Source organism: Antechinus flavipes, chromosome 2 (genome assembly GCF_016432865.1).
Source record: "Antechinus flavipes isolate AdamAnt ecotype Samford, QLD, Australia chromosome 2, AdamAnt_v2, whole genome shotgun sequence".
NCBI classification, from domain to species: Eukaryota; Metazoa; Chordata; class Mammalia; order Dasyuromorphia; family Dasyuridae; genus Antechinus; species Antechinus flavipes.
Window position 1 is genome coordinate 206,729,701 of NC_067399.1, and position 19,444 is coordinate 206,749,144.

At 36.1% G+C, this 19,444-nt stretch overlaps 1 protein-coding gene across 1 annotated transcript in view; it reads right to left on the reverse strand.

The window, feature by feature from the left end:
* Positions 1 to 302: 302 nt before the first annotated feature.
* XDH (xanthine dehydrogenase) overlaps positions 303 to 19,444 on the reverse strand; it is a 66,934-nt gene continuing 47,792 nt past the window's right edge. The window contains exons 25-36 of the mRNA XM_051976116.1: positions 18,684 to 18,875; positions 18,394 to 18,539; positions 17,792 to 17,873; positions 16,506 to 16,601; positions 15,092 to 15,220; positions 14,171 to 14,245; positions 11,903 to 11,955; positions 10,343 to 10,457; positions 8,767 to 8,832; positions 6,304 to 6,492; positions 4,717 to 4,893; positions 303 to 2,168 (exon numbers count right to left, since the gene is read on the reverse strand). Of these exons, the coding sequence (XP_051832076.1) occupies positions 2,118 to 2,168; positions 4,717 to 4,893; positions 6,304 to 6,492; positions 8,767 to 8,832; positions 10,343 to 10,457; positions 11,903 to 11,955; positions 14,171 to 14,245; positions 15,092 to 15,220; positions 16,506 to 16,601; positions 17,792 to 17,873; positions 18,394 to 18,539; positions 18,684 to 18,875 (1,371 nt within the window). The 3' untranslated portion in view covers positions 303 to 2,117. The remainder of the gene's footprint in view (positions 2,169 to 4,716; positions 4,894 to 6,303; positions 6,493 to 8,766; positions 8,833 to 10,342; positions 10,458 to 11,902; positions 11,956 to 14,170; positions 14,246 to 15,091; positions 15,221 to 16,505; positions 16,602 to 17,791; positions 17,874 to 18,393; positions 18,540 to 18,683; positions 18,876 to 19,444) is intronic.

Below are 19,444 nucleotides of genomic sequence, written 5' to 3' on the forward strand. Positions count from 1 at the left end.
AGTGGAAACACCTGAATGATCATTTGAGAATGTTGTAAAGAATATTCCTATTCAAGTACAGACTGGGCTGCATGTTCTCTGAAGTTCTAACTATAGGATTCTGCAGCTTTGTTTTGTCTCTTCTTGCTCCTTCTGAATCAACAAGAACTTATTAAAAGTTTACTGTGTGCCAGAAACTGTCCTAAATGCTAGGGATGCAAAATAAAAATGAAGTTGTCCCTGCCCCACAAGGAAATTACATTCTAAGTGTAGTCAGTTTGGGGTGACTTAATGTAGTTTCATTTGAAAAAAGACACATGAAATTATTTTCATTAACAATAGCATCTTACATTTATATAGCAATTGGCATTTTTAAATCATTTATACAAGAAAGGCTAAAGCATTATGAGCTTACATTCACTATGGAATCTGAAGGATAACTCTTATTAGTCAATATTGTCACTGACCACTCCTCCACTAGAAACCTTGCTACTTCTCCCTTTCTGCCTAAGCAAACCAAAGTACTGAAGTTCCATGTTCAAAATCCAGGGCAGGGCTTTTCCCTCTGTCATCATACCTAAAAAGCCCTTGGACAAGATGCCCTTCCTACAGTCTCACTCTGGACCATTGAACTGATAAATATAAACCTTAGTTTTGGTTCTCGGTCATCATAGCACTTAATTTATGAGTTTTCCAACATTGATAAATACAACCTAGAGACTTCCAAATCCATTGAACACTTCCTATTTTTAAAAGGGCTGAACTGAATAATAGTTGATTAGCTAATTAGTGATTGAGGGCAATTACTTAGTAAGGTCATCACTGATACTAAGGTTACTCTGAGGATGTTAAAAGATCTATGTGGTTGGTTATTCACTCTATCAACATGTGTCATATACACTCTACAACTTAGTGGCAGGTCTTTGGATGCACTAAGATGTGCATCACCCTTTGGGGAGCCTTGAGAAATCTCTTTAAATATAGTTCCTCCCTAGGGACTCCATACATACATCCCTGCATGGGCCTCTACTTCATAGCCTTTTCAGCTTGGTAGGACCTAGTAGGACTCAAAAAAGATTTGCTGCCTGATTTATTGGGTAATTAATCTGTGCTTTATGCAAAAAAATTTTGCTTTTTCTCAGTTTCTCAGGGTTTTTTTCCCTTGAGACAATTGGGGTTAAAATACTTGCCCAGGGTCACACAGCTAGGAAGTGTTAAGTGTCCTCTTGAATTCAGGGCCAGTGCTTTATCCACTGCATCATCTAGCTGCCCCTCCACTGAGCCATCTAGCTGCCTCTTCTCTCAGTTTAAAAGCTTTCTCTACTAACCATCTATAACTTAGTAAACAAGACCCAGGAGTTATCTGAGATACCAAGACATTAAATGGTCTACCAGGAGATCCACAGCTAGTAAGTGTCAGAGGTAGGATTTAAAAATTGTTTTCCTACCCCCAAGCCCAGTATTTTATCCACTATAGCATGTTTCCTTTTTTGATCCATGTAGCTATACAAAATGAAGTCAGATCAACATGAAGTTTATTTTTTTCTTTTTTATCAGCAAACAAAAGGCTGGGAGTGCCACTTTTTTTGCTCTTGCAAAATTTGAACATCAATTCTTGATTACCCTTAAACAAAGTGGGATAGCTCAGAATTTCAAGTTCTGGTTTTAGAAAGAGAATCCCTTGAAGGAAAGTAAGTAGATTTGAGATAACTCTGGTCTAAGTTGCTGGAGGTTGTAAGTCTTGACTGAAGAATCCAAAGAGGCAACCCCCAACTTGTGAAGATTGTCTAGAGCGATTTTGATTTTGGCACTGGTGATATTCTAAGCAATAGTGCTAAATTTACAGATTTTTTTTGGTAAAGGAAGCTATGGATTTCATATTAAATCTGACATAAATAAACATTACTATTTAATTACTATTATTGAGATCTTTAAGTTCTGAATTTTCTCATCACATCTGTTGTAAATCACATAGTAGATTAAAATCCTTCTAAATGTTCAATTTCCTTAATCCAGAGGTATTATGACCCAGGAATATTGTATGTTATGCATTGAGAATCTTGGATCCCATGATAAATGTTTTCCTTCTTTTGGAGGCATTTTCTGCTCAAAAGGACTTTGTTCTGTAGACTTTCTTTTCAGACTCTCATAGACCATGGCTTGCAATTTGCTGGCACTTCCGTAACACACTGCAGAGGAAAGAAAACAGTTGTTGATTAGCAGGGTCCTTGGTATGCCTCCTTCTACTTATCCATACCCCCTTCACAATTAAATACATGTCCTCTGTCCTGTCCTTTGGAACACTGTTCATACAGGCCACAGATCCATTGCTACTAGAACAGTGTGCTCTTCATATCACCAAATTTTTAAAACTATCTGGATGTTTAATATCACCAGCTATTCATCTGAATCAGGATTGGAAAATCTATATTCTATTGTATGACTACCTCCCTGGATATGTTAAAATAACTAAATTAAAATGGATCTTTAGAAAATGATCTATATGTACAAAAATATTCATAGCAGCTCTCTTCTCAGGGCAAAATTTGGAAATTGAGGAGATGCCCTTTAATTGGGAAATGGCTCAATAAACTGTTGTATGTGTTTGTGATTGAATCACATCATCTGGGAATCATCTGGGAAATGATGAGCAGAACACTCTCAAAAAAGGAAAAAACCTGCAAAGTCATCCATGAACTCAAACAAAATGAAATGTACTGAAATGTACTATTACAAAATAATAGCCATGTTCTGGGATGACTAGTTGTAAATGATTTTATTACTCTCAGTAGTACAATCATCCATGACTACTCTGAAGGACTTATGATAAAAAATCCTATCCATAAATTATATTAATAAATAACAAGACAAAGAATGATTGTGTCTTAACACAGATTAAAGCACTCTCTTTTTCTCTTTCTCTCTTTTTTAACTTAATTTTTCTTGAAGGTTTTTATTTCATTATGTTTTTTATTTCATCTATGTTTTCTTTCACAATTTGACATTTATGGAAATGTTTTGCAAAACGTCACATGTGGTTTCTTAATTGTGGATGGGGATAAGGGAGAGAATCTAGAACTCAACGATTTTAAAAACAAATGGAAAAAAATGTGTTTTGAGTGTAACTGGGGAAAATATTAAATAAATAAATCAAATTAAAATGGATCCTTTATAGAGAATTTATGGAAGACTACAGATGAAAAATATGAGAAATTAGAGAGATCTTACAATCTTTATCAGTAAAGGGATTGTCGTCATCATCATCATCATCATCATTTCCCTATCTTTTCGATGGATTTCAGAAAAGATTCTGGCATTTATTAATATAGTCTTGTTATTCTTCTACATGCATTGTTTAAGGAGTATTATGTAGACTGACAAAATGGTTGTGTTTTGTTATAGAATAAAACTATCAAGATAGAAGCACATTTTCTAACTACTATTATTACTGATGAAGTGTACTTAGATTTACCTATGGCAATCAGAGGGCTCTACCTGTGTGCAACTCCAGACAAACTCTGAGGTAAGACCTGAGCACTGAAGTTTAGGCCAAAAAAGAAGCTCTTCACAACCATCTTTTATAGATTCTCTTTCAAATGCACCAGCACACAAATAGAATCAAATAAGCATTTCCCAAACCCAAGGCCAATAAAAAGAATACTCTATGTATCATTTGTCTCTCTTCACAGAACTATGACATATTATGGTTTCTATAAATGTTAGTGATTAACTCTGAAGACATGACTTTTCTGTGAATCTATTATATGCCTCCTTTATGTATATCTACGAAAAGCACAGATTACATCCATGCATTGGGACTTTTTTCTTAGTTCTAAGAAGGCTACCTAATATGTGGTCCTGCTACAAAACTGCTGTTTTGAGCATTAAATCATCATTTTATCACTCTTTCAGAGAGTCTGAGCCATCAGAGATATAACTAGGGTGGGGAATATGGGACTTTGCTTCAGGGTAGGAAATTGGAGAATGCCAATGACCCTGTAAGAGAATATTTCTCCTCTGAAAGGCTCACCCTTTAATAGTAATATGTAAGGCCTCTCCCCTATACTGGCTAAGAGTTTTAAAGTTGGAAGGAGATTCACAGGTTATTTGTTTTAACCTCCTTATTTTGGAGAGAAGTAACATAAGGCCTAGGGAAATCAAATGACGTCCCTAATTTTAGCCCAGGTGAAAATATCACCAGTTATGGCTCTTTTTAGTACTATATAATATAATATTATGTTATATTATCTATAATTATATAATATAACTATAAATAAATACTTTCTATATATAAAATAAATATATACATACATATATACACACACACACATATAATACTCTATAAATAAAAGATTTTAGAGGTATAAAGGATCTTAGCTCAATGGAGAAATACCTTTTATTACATTCCCAAGTGTCATTAGTCTCTTAAACTCCCAGTGGTAGAAAACTTCCCATCCAATGAGCCAATTCATTCTACAGTTAAGACAACTCTCATTCACATCAAATTCTTCCATGTGTCAAATCAATTTCTGACTTTCTATGGCTTCACAATTGGTTGTATTCTATTATATTGCTAATGGTTAATCACTGAATCTATGTTGTCCAACAGAGAAGGAGCCTCATAAAGCTCTCTCCTTGATTTCTCAATCTTAATTTTCTTAATAATTCACAGATATGACTTCATTCCAAATCCCTTCCATTTTAGAAGTGTTGCCATTAATTCTGTGGAAATCATACCAGAGTGGTGAATTTGTCCACACAAGCATTACGGATTTTTTCTGGGGTGGCAGGGCTGTCCAGCCGGAAAAGCTCATTCATTTTATAATCTGCTTGCTGAACACGGGCTGCAGAGATGGCATCCTTGATGGCAAAGAAGATGGAGGAGGCCAGGAAGAGAGGGGGTTCTCCTACTGCCTGCAAACAGAAAGAATGGGAAAGGAGTCATGCTTTATTTATTGTGCAGGACCCTGGATCCCATGAGGGTAGAGAAGTGAGAAATGAGGGTTAGATCTGGAACTTGGATCTCATCACTTGACTACCATAAGAAGAATGGATAAAGAATGAAGTGGATTGTTATTTGCCTTTAGAGTTCCATTGATCCAATTCCTCATTTATCTGTTTCCTCTTCCTGATAGATTTTTAGTCAATGTCCTCCCCTTGAAAGGTCTATGTGTCATAGAAAACATTCCTTGTCTGTGGAGACACCTAAATGAATGTCAAACTGTATGACAGATAATAAATTTGGGAAATAGCTAAACAAATTTTGATATAAGAATGTAACGGAATATTATTGTGCTAAAAGAAACAAAAGAATAAAGCATAGAAAGATATAAACTGCCATATAATGAAGTTGGCAGAGCCAGGAAAACAATATACACAGTAACTATAACAACAGAAATAGAAAGAACCACCTTGAAGCAATAAAAAATGACTGTTGCAAAATTATTAAGAACAAAGCTTGACCCTAAAGATAAGATATGAGAAGATAACTTCTCTGCAAGGGAAGAGGGTTATCTACAAGTATTAAACATTAAATATATTGTCAGATTTTTTTTCAATACATTGATTGGTTTTGGTTTTGCTGAATTTCTTTTCTTCCTATTTTTCTTTTTAAAAAATCTTTGTCATAAGAGAGAGTGAAGAAAGGCTATAGGGCAAATTGTAACTATAAAATAACAAAAGATATCTACTTAAAATAATAATAGTTCATACTTATAAATCACCTTACAGACATTATCTCATTTTATTCTCACAAAAATCTTGTGAGAGAAATGCTATTAATATCTTTATTTCAAAGATGTGAAAAGCAAAACTCAAAAAGAATGAGGGACATGGCCATGGTCAGAATAGGCATTTGAAACTGCCTTGAAATCTATACCTTTCTGACTCAGCACTCTATCCATAACACTATGCTGACTCTTCTCTCATATCTTAGCCAATCCTTGCAATACCACTAGGAGAAAGTTGCCATGAATTTTTAGCCATATCATTAATAAATATGTAGACTGGGACTTGCTGAAGACCAAAAATTGGCAAAGTTAAGTTTACCTTTGTGTTTGGCACTTATGGAGCCAGTCCAACTCAACTAGACTAATCTGGAAACACTTCTTAAAGTGGATTCATATCCTTTCAAGACATTCCTTCAAACTCAAACTCAACTAAAAGCCTTGGGCAGGATATCACAGGACCAGCACCGAGAATTACTTGTTTCCAAGAAAACAGGAAAATTTTACACTCAAGCAATGGATAGCTGAAAAGACTCTTTTACACTGACTCTGGAATATATATTTATTAAACCTAAATATACAGATCCCATAGTGATACCTTAGAAGCATAGATGGCTCTCTTGTTAGGACAATCCCGTAGAAGAGAAACCCTAAACTCAATGGGAATGTTGCCAAAAGCAGGGATCTTGTAGGTGCTGGGTCCCCGAGTATGAAGACTCCCCTCAGGAGAATAATGCAGCTCTTCCAGAGTAAAAAGGCCAAGTCCTTGAACAAATGCCCCTTCCACCTGTAAGACAAATAAAGATCCACTCATTTCCCTGGTTCTCAACACCAAGAATTAGATTTTAAAAAAAAATGCTCTTTTTCCCATAACCAGAGAACCCAAATCTAATGAGACATGAGAAATGTCTAAAAGATGACTGAATGGATGGCGAAGTAAGTTAATATGTACATACATACATGCATACATATATATTAGCTCATCTAAAGTATTCAGAGTTTAAACAATGGTGCATCTATGTTATCCCATCATTTTTCATTTACTTCCCACTCCCAGTCCTTATGGTGAGTATTAGTTGTTGGCACTTCCACTAAAAGTTTGATCTACAAAAATGGTATAGAAGATCCCTAGTTATTACAATTATGGAGTTACTCATAAAAGCTTTGAAAGGGGAGGAATTTCATGCATTGAACTACATTTTTAATGGGAATCAGAGTTATGCTTTCATTGGTATAGGAAATGCTCTATGAGAAAAATTTCCCTACCACTATAGATCTGTCCATCTTTTAGTTTTAGAGAGTTACTTGGGAAACTCAGATTTTAAATGATTTGTCCAGGGTTAATGCAATCAGTGGGTGAGTTCACCTCATTAGAGCTCAGATTTGAACTTAAGTCTTACTGACTCTGAAACCCGTTCTCTATCATCTATATTAGAAATATCATATATGTAGCTCTGTAGTTCTATGGACCCAAATACTACTGAATTGCTGCAGAACCGGATTAAAATATAAATGGAAAATATTTAACAAAATAAGCAAAAATACAAATGTATACAGATAATGTTACTAGGTGATTTTCTAAATAGATGTATGGCTTTCAGAGATCTTTTTGTAGGATTTTGTAGGATTGGTAATTGGTGTTTCTATCTGAGTTTGACAAAGTTGCACTATATGCTGCATTTATGTTATTCTTCACAAAAAAAGCCTGATGGAAAGAAGAAAAGGGACCTCCCTTTTATCTAAGAAGTGGAGATGTAAGGGAGAGAAATAGCTCTCTTAGCTTGCAGTTCCCTACTACATAGGGAAAAACAAGTTTTCTCCCATGTGGGGAGTTTCTGTTCCCCAGCTGTGACATCACAAACAGGAGATTAATCTAGATGTCCTCCAAGGAACCTTTAGCACTAGTTTCCTATTAATACACAAAGAGTCCCTCTGGATTCTATAAATCCACAATATCCTAAGGAGAAATGACCTGCTTCTTAGAGTGCTGGATTTCTGCATGTTTTGTCACCATTGCTAATGTTCTAAGAAATATGATTTCACTTCTAGCTTGCCTGCTTAATATTTCCATCTAGTCACTTCCTTTTGCCTTTCCCTAAATCCTAAATTTATCCCTTTTACATACTCTGGGTACAGCATTAGTTTATACTTTTAATTCTGAATAGGCATAGCCTAAGTTTTGTTAGCAATGTGGAATTTTCCTTTCCACAATCTCCTCCCACTCTCCACCACCAGCTCTCTCAATGATCTCTGAGATAACTTTCAATTCTTCAAATCTAATCTCTAGAATAAAATCTTTTAGTACTTCTTGAGGGAAGGAGAAAGCTATAATAACTTCTAAATATTCTCTGGGAATGGATCTGATGGCTTCCACTCCATCTACACTATCTACTCCAAAAAGATTTTACTCTTGATATGTTTATGTATAAACAAACCAGTGACTCCATTGATGTAGAAAACTTCTTGGGAAAAAAATACCTCTATCAATTCAGGTCCACAGCTTTCCAACTTACCCTCTTAAAGAATTGCCTGAGGCATTTAAGTGGCTTATCTAGAGTCATCCAGCCAATATATGCTAGAAGGAATATTTAAATCTATGTCTTCCCAATCTTGAGGCTAGCTCTCTATTCATTAGATCAATAGACTTCTCATCTAATGCTTTTTATTATCTTGAATTTATTTGGCTGTTTGTGTCACTTTTTAAAGGTAGTTCATATTAGTGTTATTTGTCTTCACTTATAAATGCCCACTCAGCAGGCACCATATTGAGCTAAAACCACAATGTACAATGCCTCACACTATGCTATGGATAAATACAATTAATAAATAGGCATTTTTATTTATTTTTTAAATTGACAATAAACTTTTCATCCTTCCTCCCATATTTCCAAAGAAGAAAGAAAAACAAAAAGAAATCTCTACATTAGCTAATTCTATAGTGAATCCATCTACCTGTTTAGCTGGGGCAGTTTGAAGGTAATGACAATAAAGGCCATGGCAATTGAACCAGAAAATCAAAATGGAGTAACCAATATTCAATTGTTTTCCATAAGATCCTTACCTGTCCAATATCTATAGCTGGATTCAGGCTGGAGCCAACATCCATGACAATGTCTGTGCGGATGTTCTACAAAGGAAGGAAAAACTGAAGAAGCATAAAGACAGATCACTGTCAAAAATAGCAGTCAGGATCAGGATTAGGTCAGGCTCTGGGAATCCCACTTTGAACACTGCTTTGCCACAATTCCACTATTATACACATGATATCTTATACCAATTTGATCCCCAAGAGTAATTGATCTCTGAATTCTTATCCTAGCTTGTCTTACTAGGTTGTGTTACAACCACCAAATTTATTGAAGTACTCAAAAAAAGTTTCCCAAATATAAGTGTATATGATCTTACAGAATGATACCATTAGAATTATGTGATAGAGCACCCAAGGTAATTGATTAAAAAAACATATCAAAGAAGTGGTTTTCTATCATCTGAACCTGACAATTACCAAATTGATGTGCAAATAATGTATGTGGGATTATCATTCAGATCTATGAGATGAGGCTTTGGAAACTACCATTAAGCTTCCAAACTATGTTAGTACCTAGTTGATTGAACCAACAAATCCAATTTTCGGGATAGTTTAAAATTTCAGGCACAATATGTGGACAAATGAACATATTCACTAAAAAAGCAAATGAACAGAGAGGGCAAGAAAAATGTAACTGAAAAATCAGTCACAACAACTTGATCTTAATTTGCCTCCTTGAACCAGCACTTAGCTACTGAGAGACAGGATTTGAACCCACATCTTTAGTACTCTAAACCTAGCATTCTATCAAAGCTACCTTTGTATTTCTAATGACTACATGATGTTTAGCTGGTCCAAAGTAGGTGCCAAATAATTAATTAGTTAATTAATTAATTAATTGATGATTTTTGCCCTGCAGATATCAAGTAATGAAGTTTTTAGAAGACAGAAAACTTAGTATTAAGAAATTAATAATACATCTGTGATTACTAAGTTGCATTTTTTAGGTCATACAAAAGGAGTCTTGAAAATTAACTAGTCCAACCTCTTCATTTTGCAAATGACAAAAATAGAAGCCACAGAAGTAATTTGTTCAGGGCCAATAGGTAGGCAGTAGCAGAGCCCACTTACAAACTCAGATCTTCTGACTCCAGATCAAGTGTTCCTTCCACTATCCTATGAACTTAGGGGTCACTAAGTACATTATTCATCCATCCATAAGTATTATTATTCATCCATCAATATTAATTGCCTAGTATCCCATGGTATAGCTCACACTTTTTGAGTGTGCCAGGATCATGTAAAACTATCAGATTTTGAATCAGAAGATTTGGATTTGAATCTGTGACTTAAATCTGTGACCTCAGACAAATTATTCCTCATCTCTGGGACTCAGTTTCTTCATCTATAAAAGAGGGAAGAGGGATAGTTGAATTAGATTCTCTCTAAGGTCCCTTCCATTTCTAGGTATTCAATTCTGTGTTTTATCATGTTTATGGATTTTAAATCTCTCAATCCTAGGATTCAATAATTTTCTTAAACCAAGGATTTTTCCTTCTCATAGCATGTAGTGTTTGATTTTGGAATAGGAGAGTTCCAAACTTCTTACCTTATGATCACCTGTTAAACAGTCTATCTCAACCTCAGAGCAAGCTACACCATAGGAGAAGTAGTGGAAGGGATTTCCAGAATTGGTTTCAAAGTTATAACCCAGATTGGGTGTTCTGAGAAGAAAAAATATCATGCATTTCAAAATGAATAGCAGAAGAAAAAAAAACAGGCCTTCCCTCCAATAGAAATCAATGTCTACAGCATATTAAGTTCACAAAACACTTCTTTCTCAATGACCTCATGAGATAGCATTAAGTATTTTTATTGTTCCCATTTTATAGATCAAGAAGCTGAATTTAGGAAAGGTCATAACTCCACAGACAGAGAACTAGAAGGAATCTTAGAGTCAGCCATCCAGAAAACTTTTTTTTTTTTAACAATTAGGAAATTTATAGATGTAACAAAGCTGATAATCCAAGGGAGGTAGAGTCTTTCCCACAATCACTAAGAGAGTAATTAGTAAAGGTTGAATGGAAACCTAAGTTCTTTGAAATCAAATTCATGACCTCCCATTTGCATCACATTACTTTCCAAGGAAATCTTACTTTTCTCCTCGAGTCCACAAAGGTTTTCATTTTCATTTTCCAACTATTCACCAACAAAGTTCAAGTTGGACATTTTAGCCTGGCAGGGAAACTTAGGTATTTCATAATATATTAACTCTGCCAGCATGGAGCATACGTTCTAATAGAGAAGACTATGGATTTAAATGTAACCACAGTTTTGCTTCAATGACATGAGTCTATATATGTCTGTAACCCTTCTGAGCCTTTCTTTGCCTATCTAGAAAACAGGGATGGAGCTCTTGATTTACAAAATGACTTGACTCATTAATTTTCATTTATTAATAGTAATATACTCATAAAATACATGATTATAATAGCAAGAAGCAGAGATAATATTATGAAATACCTGGCAAAAATATTTTTTAAAAAGTATATACATATACACATACATAGACACCCACAGGTTTCATAACCTAAATCTCTATGAATTAGAAACTGAGGTTTTGCTAGTTTAAAATTAATTAATGCTAATTTAAAATTTAATTAAATTAATTTAAAATTTAAAATCTCACAGGGAGAAGTTTTAACAAAATGAATCTGATGATTATTGTATATTCATCAATTTCTGAGCTTCTAAATCTAATGACTCTTGTCTATGGGGATCTTTTGTTGCTAATATATTTCTTTTTTTTTTTTAATTTTTATTTATTTTTGCTAAAACAACTAGGATTAAGTAACTTGCCTAGGGTCACATAGCTAGGAAGTGTTAAGTGTCTGAGGTCAAATTTGAACTCAGGTCTTTCTGACTTCAGGGTTGGTGCTCTATCCACTTTGCCTAATTGCTAATATATTTCAAAGAGGCAGTGTAGTACAATAAGTAGGGTTCTAGATATCTACTTCACAGAATGGTTTGGGGACACAAGTAAGATACTATTTTCTAAAGACCTTTGCAAAGTTTAAAGTCTATAAAAAAAAGAATTAATGATGGTGAAATTTTTCCAACAGTGCCTTTGTAATCAAATATGATGAATTAGAAAAGGATGAACAGTTACCTATAAAATCCTGTGGCAGACAAACTCACTGATGTCATGTAGGCAGCCTTAACCTGAGAGAGAGAAAAATAAATTATGAGATATATGAGGAGGTTATATTTCCAATTTTGAATCATTAAGAAATAGCTAAATGTGCTATTCTAGGCTATCAAGGGGGGCCATTTTCCCATTCATTCAAGTTTCAAACCTCGACAATCCATCACTGCCTCTTCTTTTTGCCTGTCACCAAATCTTTCTGAGTTTTCCTTTATAATGTTTCCACAATTATTCTTTTCAGTCTCAATGAAATTCTATTTCAGTATATCATTATTTCAGACCTAAATCGGCCTACTTAAAAATGCCATCCATTGCTTCCATTTCTGCCTCCTAGGCCCAAGCAGAACATGACCATTTTTTCTTCCATGTGACAGTCTTTCAAATACTTGAAAAAAATTCATCATGTCTCCCCTCCACCAACCCCAACTCCAAGACGTTTCTTTTCCCCACCAAAAAACCCAGTTCTTTTAATATGGCACAACCTCAATCCCTTTACACAATTCTGGTCATTAATTTTTGTAGCTGTTATTATTGTTGTTGTTGGGGATGGCTCTGGGGTGCAGCCCACTGAGGTAGAGAACTCCAAGTGAGGAAACTCTTAGTACCAGATCCAAAACTGCTCTGGTATGTTTAGTATTAGAAAGTTTCCCAGGACACTGAATGTGAAGTGTCTTGCTCAGGATCAGTATAGGTCATCAAAAGTAAGATTGAAACCAGGTGTTCCCAATTCTGAGGACCAACAACTCTCCATTCACCATGCCATAAATTTTTCACTCATTCACTCCTCTAAATGTCCCTAATCTAAGTCAGAAAGAGAAATATCAGTCAACAATAATGATTACAATAGCTGCCATTGACACGACCTTTCTAGATTTACAAATCACTTTATTTGCATCTTCTAATAGCTTCCCTTGTAATGAAGACACTCCGAAGAGGACATTATTAGTTGACATGAGAATAGGTTGACAGCCATCAGGGACAAAAATAGGGCCTTGTAGGAAAGGAGGTAACTGCAAGGGTAAAAGAGGACTTAAGGAATGACACACGGGAGGCAAAGAAAAACTTAGTCTGTTTTGATATTTTTCAGGGAAAGCCTAAAGGTCTTGAGAATGGTGAGAGTATTGCCATAAATTTTAATGGAAATTGACTAAAATGAGAACAAAACCCAAGATACAAAATTTCCCTTGGACCATTCTTCAATGGAAAAAATATCAAGAATAAGAAGGAAATCTTTCTGTTCCCTAATTATTTTTATACCTATTAGTTCCTATTTATTGATAAAATTCAGTTCAATTCCAATAACCTACTTATCATTTTATCAGAGCATTTTATCTCAGATAGAAAGAAATCTCAAAGGCCATCTAGTCCAAACTCGTCATTTGACAAATGAGAAGATGATGACTTGTGTGAATTTTGTTGATGCCCCAAAATCTGCCCCTAGAATAATTCTCTAGTGAAGAGCTTTGATGCTTTGACCAAGACTAGCCCATTATCAATATAGATACACACAGTTCATCACCGGGGCTATGCCCAATGGCTAGAAAGCTTGGTAGGACCTGCCAGGGCTTATTCCCCACTGACATGGCTTTTTCTTGAGAATCTCAGTCACCTGCATACCATGAAAGTAGAGACCTTGCACAGTAATAGTCACTTACTAAGGGTTAAGGATTAAATGGCCTGAATAAATTCATACAGATCCCTGTTATTATTCAGTAGTTTCAGTCCTGTCCAACTCATCATAACTCTATTTGGGGTTTTCTTGACAAAGGTATTGAAGCAGTTTGCCACTGCCTTCTCTCCAGCTCATTTTACAGATGAGGAAATTGAGGCAAATAAGATTAAATGACTTGCCCAGGATCACCCAGATAGTAAGTGTCTGAGACCAGACCAGTAGGTTAGTTTAATCTTTCTGGTACTCTATGCATTATAATACCACTTAGCAGAGCCCTAGTAAATATCTATTACTATGCTAGGTCTCTACTTTTGTTGTGTACAAATGACCAAAGTTCTCAAGAAAGCCATGCTAGTAAGAGAGAAGCTCTGGCAGAGGTAGGTTTTGGGGAACCAAGAAAATTCGCAAAATATATCTATAAAAACATAAAGGGGGATGAAAAAAGTACCAGTGAACTGAGCTCCCAGACCCAGGAAATCAAAGATCCTGAGCATTTTGTACTACAAATATTGACAAGTCTTAAGTTTCACCATGTCTATCTTTAATGAGTGCAGACTTACCCATTCTTCCCAGGAACCACTGGGATTGTTCTTTTTGAAGGGTTCCAGTCTTTGTAAGATGGTTTTACATGCTTCCTAAAGGAAAAAGCACATACAATGGCCCCTCCAACATATTGGTCATTGGTCATAAGGTAAGAGATAGAACTAAAAAGGATCCTGATGGTCACTAACTTCAAAGTGAGGCAAACAGAGGTAAAATGATTTGCCCAGAGCCACATAGCTAGGAAGAGTCTGAGAGTAGATCTGAATTCAAGTCTTCCTGACTCCAAGTCCAGCTATTCCTCAACTACACCTATAATAGTATTTCCTAGAAACTACAAAAATGCCCCCAAATCCTGGGCTGCAGACTGGAGTTGCCTGAAGAATAGGGACAAACACTGCTTTTCTCTATGAGGGGACACTAACAATCCAAGGATGCTAGCTGAAGTGATTATTATATAGAAGATGGGCTCAGAGATTAGATAACACTCAGAAAGGTGCCATGTTGATTCCTTGTCCACTTCCACTGTAAATTTTTAGCATGACTTAAGAAACACTTATTTCATGGCTATATATTTAAGGGAACCATTAAAGCTGTGTCTGAGATGATTTGTTCCCCATTTAGGGTAGGGCTCTTATGATGAGGATCCCCAAACAGACATTACATCTTTTGGCTTAACCATCTCACTTTGTCTCCACTATCCCATTACCCAGCTTCAGATGTTCCAGGTAAATGCAAAGATGTTAATCAAAGCAATTATGAGTCTTGTGGCTTTTCCTGTGCCCTTGAACCTGGAGGAAAAGGGTCCTCCTTAATCACAGCACCAGGGAAATAAGAAGAGCTCATGATCAAATAGCCTGAGTAGAAAATTGCCATCCCAAAGAGACTGATTTGGTTAACAGACCATCTCAGAGACCTATAGAGTCCCACAAGAACCTTACATAGACAGCCTGTCCATTGATGTCAGTGCTAACAGAAGCAGCTGTAGGAGAAGTGTTGGGCACTGTAGCGGTGCTTGTTTCACTGATGTAAATCTTGGAGGTAGGGATCTTCAAAGTTTTGCTGGCCACCTGTAAAATGAGGAGTCCGTGACTATATCCATTGCTAGCAATACTTAGAATCACTGAATCCCAATAGCACCAGGAAAGAATTTAGAGTCCATCTAGTCCAATCTCCTATCCCATGCAGGAAACTTTGATAACACTTCTGGGGTCCAATTCAACTATGTTACCTCCTTGGGACTCCTCCCTCCCTGTAAATCTGTCCTGCAGTCAATATAATCAACTCTTGCGAAAAGGTTATTAGATATTTAAAAAGGACCTTTTTTAGACTGGATCCATTATTTCACTGGTACAGAGAATATGAGAAGAGGAAGAATCTTCTATAAATACAATGAGGCACCTTCCTCCACTACATCTCAGAGTTTTAGAGAATTATCTGTGGACACTGAGAGTTTAAGTGACTTGATCATTGTCACACAGCCAATAGGTGAGAGACTATAGGAATGACAATGTTTTCTTGACACTGGTTCTCTATCCATTTAAACCTTCATGACTCTCAAAAGTCCTTAGAAATTATTTAATCCAATCTCTTTATTTATTCAGATGATGAAATTGAGGCCCAGAAAATCAAGATATTTGTTCAAGGTCACTCCTTCATTTACTCAACTGTAAAATTAACAAAATGGATTAAATTATGCTAGAAACATGTTAGATAAACTCCATTGCTATGTAACTTTTGGTACCCTCTCACTGCATCCAGGTAATTCTTCAACACCAGAACTTGCAGATTATATTTTTACATAGACTGTATCCTTCCTGTTTTTCTATATTGATGAAATCACAAGTCCAGACATAATCCCTTCTTGTTTCCCCTCTGTATACAAAATATGTAGCGCCTATCCCACACAAAGTTGTTATGAGTTTAAATGGGAGGAAAAGCACTTTGTGACACTTTTTATGCCATATAAATATGCTGTTATAACTAAGAGGATTACCCGAGTGAGAATTTGGATGTTCAATGGATGTACAAGGGATAGACTTCATCACAGATTATCATAGGTTAAGAACTAGAAAGGAACTTGAGCATCATTTAATCCATGTTATCTCTCAATATTGATATGATTCCCCACTTTATAGATGAGAAAGCTGAGATTCAAAGATTTGAAATGACTTTTTCAGGGTCATACAGCTACTTAACTTCAGTGGAGGATTTTAAAACCAGGTCTTCTAGATGCTAACTGAGACAGACTATCCATCTCGCCATATTGCCTTTCTAGAGGAAACTCCTTGTGCTGAGAGGGGAAAATACACAAAGTAGTTTCCCCTTATTGTTGTGCTCATTTAGGCTGCTTACTTGGATCATCTTGGTGTGAAGGCCTTGCCCCATCTCAGTACCACCATGGGTAAGAAGAACGGAACCATCTGTGTACACATGTATCAAAGCTCCAGCCTGTGGGAGGAAGATGAGACCACATCAGGACCACCACATGGGACCTCTTCAGTTTCAAGGTTTATTTAATCTTAGACTGGGTAGCAGTGTCCAACAAAGGACTTTCTGGAGACCACTATAAGCACAAGAAGGTTAAATACTATATCTTGGACCTTCTATTCTTCTCTGTTTACATTCTCTCTCTTAATAGTCTCATTTTTCCTCAATGGCTTCAGTTACTACAGATGACCACATATCCAAGCTAGGCTCCATTTCAGCATCTCCAACATCCTACCAGACATTTCTACCTTGAAATCCTGCTGGAACCTCAAAATCAGAAAATCCCAGACTGAATTCATCTACTCTCCTCATCCCTGTCTCAAGCTTCCCTGCCTTCAAACTTCCCAACTATTGTCAATATTCTCCAAATTCCTCGAATTCAAAATTTAATCTTCATTCTCTACATCTAATAAATTTCCAAATCTTGGCATTTCTTCCCAACATCTCACATGTATCCCTTCCTTTCCACTTACACTGCCATCATCCTAGGTGGGGATCTCATCAACTTTCTGTTGAACTATGTGATAAATTCTTATCTGATCCCCTCCTTTGCTCTCTCAACTCTTTCACACAACTACCAAAATAATCTTCCTCAATGCACAGAAAAGACCTACTCACTCTCCATCTCAAAAATATTTACTTGCTCTCCTTCAGGTATGGGATAAACTCCTCACCTTGAAAATCTGGCTTTTAACCTACCTTTTCAGCCTTACTTCACTCTTTTTCCTTTCATATCATGTAACTTTCCATCAATGTAAGCCACTAAGCTTTTCCCAGTTTTGTCCCTTTTGCCTTTAAGCATTTTTGTTGCCTATTTAATCATATTATCTTACTATTTCCTTCATATTTATACCTGTTTAAAATCTTCTATGCCTTCAAGCTTCAATTCAGGGGCTCCATAATTTGGGAAACCATCTCTTTTCCCATCAGATAAAACAGAACTCTGCTTCCTTATATATTCCTTACTATAATATTTTATATATATATGTATAATATATATATTTATAATATAAAAACCTAAGCAATCCCTGGCTGTTCTTTCCAGTGAATTCAACCACCAACAAAAATAGATATCACTCCTGGAGCAGCTTCTAAACAATAAAAATGCAGGGTCACAGTCAAATGGAAATTAGAGACAAGTACTTAATTACCTGATTTAGAAAGGAAAGTGTGAAGCTGATTCCAAACTTGGTAGGAATTATACTCAAACCTCTCTTCTTCCAACAATTCTCCCTGGAAAAAGAGAATGGCATTTTTTCTAAGACCTCATTTTCCAAGTGAATCTTTCTTATTTTTTTAAAATTTTCTTGGCTGAGGCAATTGGGGTTAAATGACTTGCCCAAGGTCACACAGCTAGGAAGTGTTACGTGTCTGACTGGTGCTCTAATCACCATCATCATCAACTAACTGCCCCTAGCAGCATCACCTAGCTGCCCCACGCCCATGTGAATCTTGAACCTCTTTGTATATATGTCTTAACTCCTTTTTTAGACTGTAAGTTTCTTAAGCACTGGGACTATATATTTTCTGGGCCACCACATGGATTCATTTAGTCATTGTATCTCCTCCAGGTTTTTGGTATATTGACATATGTCTATAATATACTTACTAAATATCTGTTATAGTTTAAAAATTCATATTAAAAGATGATGAAGAAAGAAATGCAAGGTTATCAGTCACTGCCCTTTTCCCCATCCCAGCTTCTCTATGTAGAAAGTTCTTAGTTTCCTATCCTTTCCTTCCCAGGTCTTACTTGTTAAATTTCTCAACCTCTTTCCTTCTTGCATGGTACTGTGAACTTGCCATGCATTCATCCCAGCACCTGGGCACAGTGAACCCTTCCAGCTTCTGGTTAAAGTGAGTCAGGTCTCCTTCCTTGTACATGTTCATCCTTCGAACCTACCCAAAAGAGATAGAGAGCTTGTGGGTGGTGATATATTCAGAGATTTCCAGCTAACTCTAACACCGCTCCTGGAGATAATTAATGGATCCTGAGCAGGACAATGCAATATTTTAACCAGCAACAATAATCTTGATTCTTACTTCCTCTGCTGGAAGTTTACAGGTGAGGGCAACTTCACTCATCCAGTACTCAGCAATGAGCATCCCTTGGGGCCCCCCAAAGCCCCTGAAGGCTGTATTGGAAGGCAAGTTGGTCTTGCATAGTCGGCCAGTACCCCTGATGTTGGGAATCTTATAGCAGTTGTCCATATGAAATAAAGCCCTCTCCATGATCTGAGGAAAAGATGCAAAAAGAAAGACATAATCCATCACTTTCACTGGCTGTTTCCAAAGATTTATCCTGTTCAAATGCTCCAGATTTCAATATAGGGAGTCCTAACTTCTTCAAGAATCTAGAATTTCTTCTGGTCATGGGATTATAAGACCATAGATTTAGAACTCAAAGCAATCTCAGATGCTGTCAAACCCAATCTCCTCATTTTACAGATGAAAAAACTGAGGTGACTTGCCCAGGTTATATAGTTAGTAAGTGCCTGCCTAGGCAGGATTTGAATTTTGTATTTCTTGACCACTTCACTACAAAACTTAGTAGATGACATATATGAGAAATATGGCTAAAAAAAAAATCAGCCTGTTGGCAGCCTGGTAAATTGAACTTAACTAGGCTAGTCTCCAAACAATAGGTATGCAATCTGTCAACAGGTTCATATTTAAAACCTTTCCAGCTCCTGAAAACTTGTTAGAGCTTGTGTCCTTTTGAGATAGTCTTCAAAAACCTAAAAATCATTTGCATTTTAGAATGGGGGCATTATAGTAGAACTTGAGCTGAGAGTTATATCATC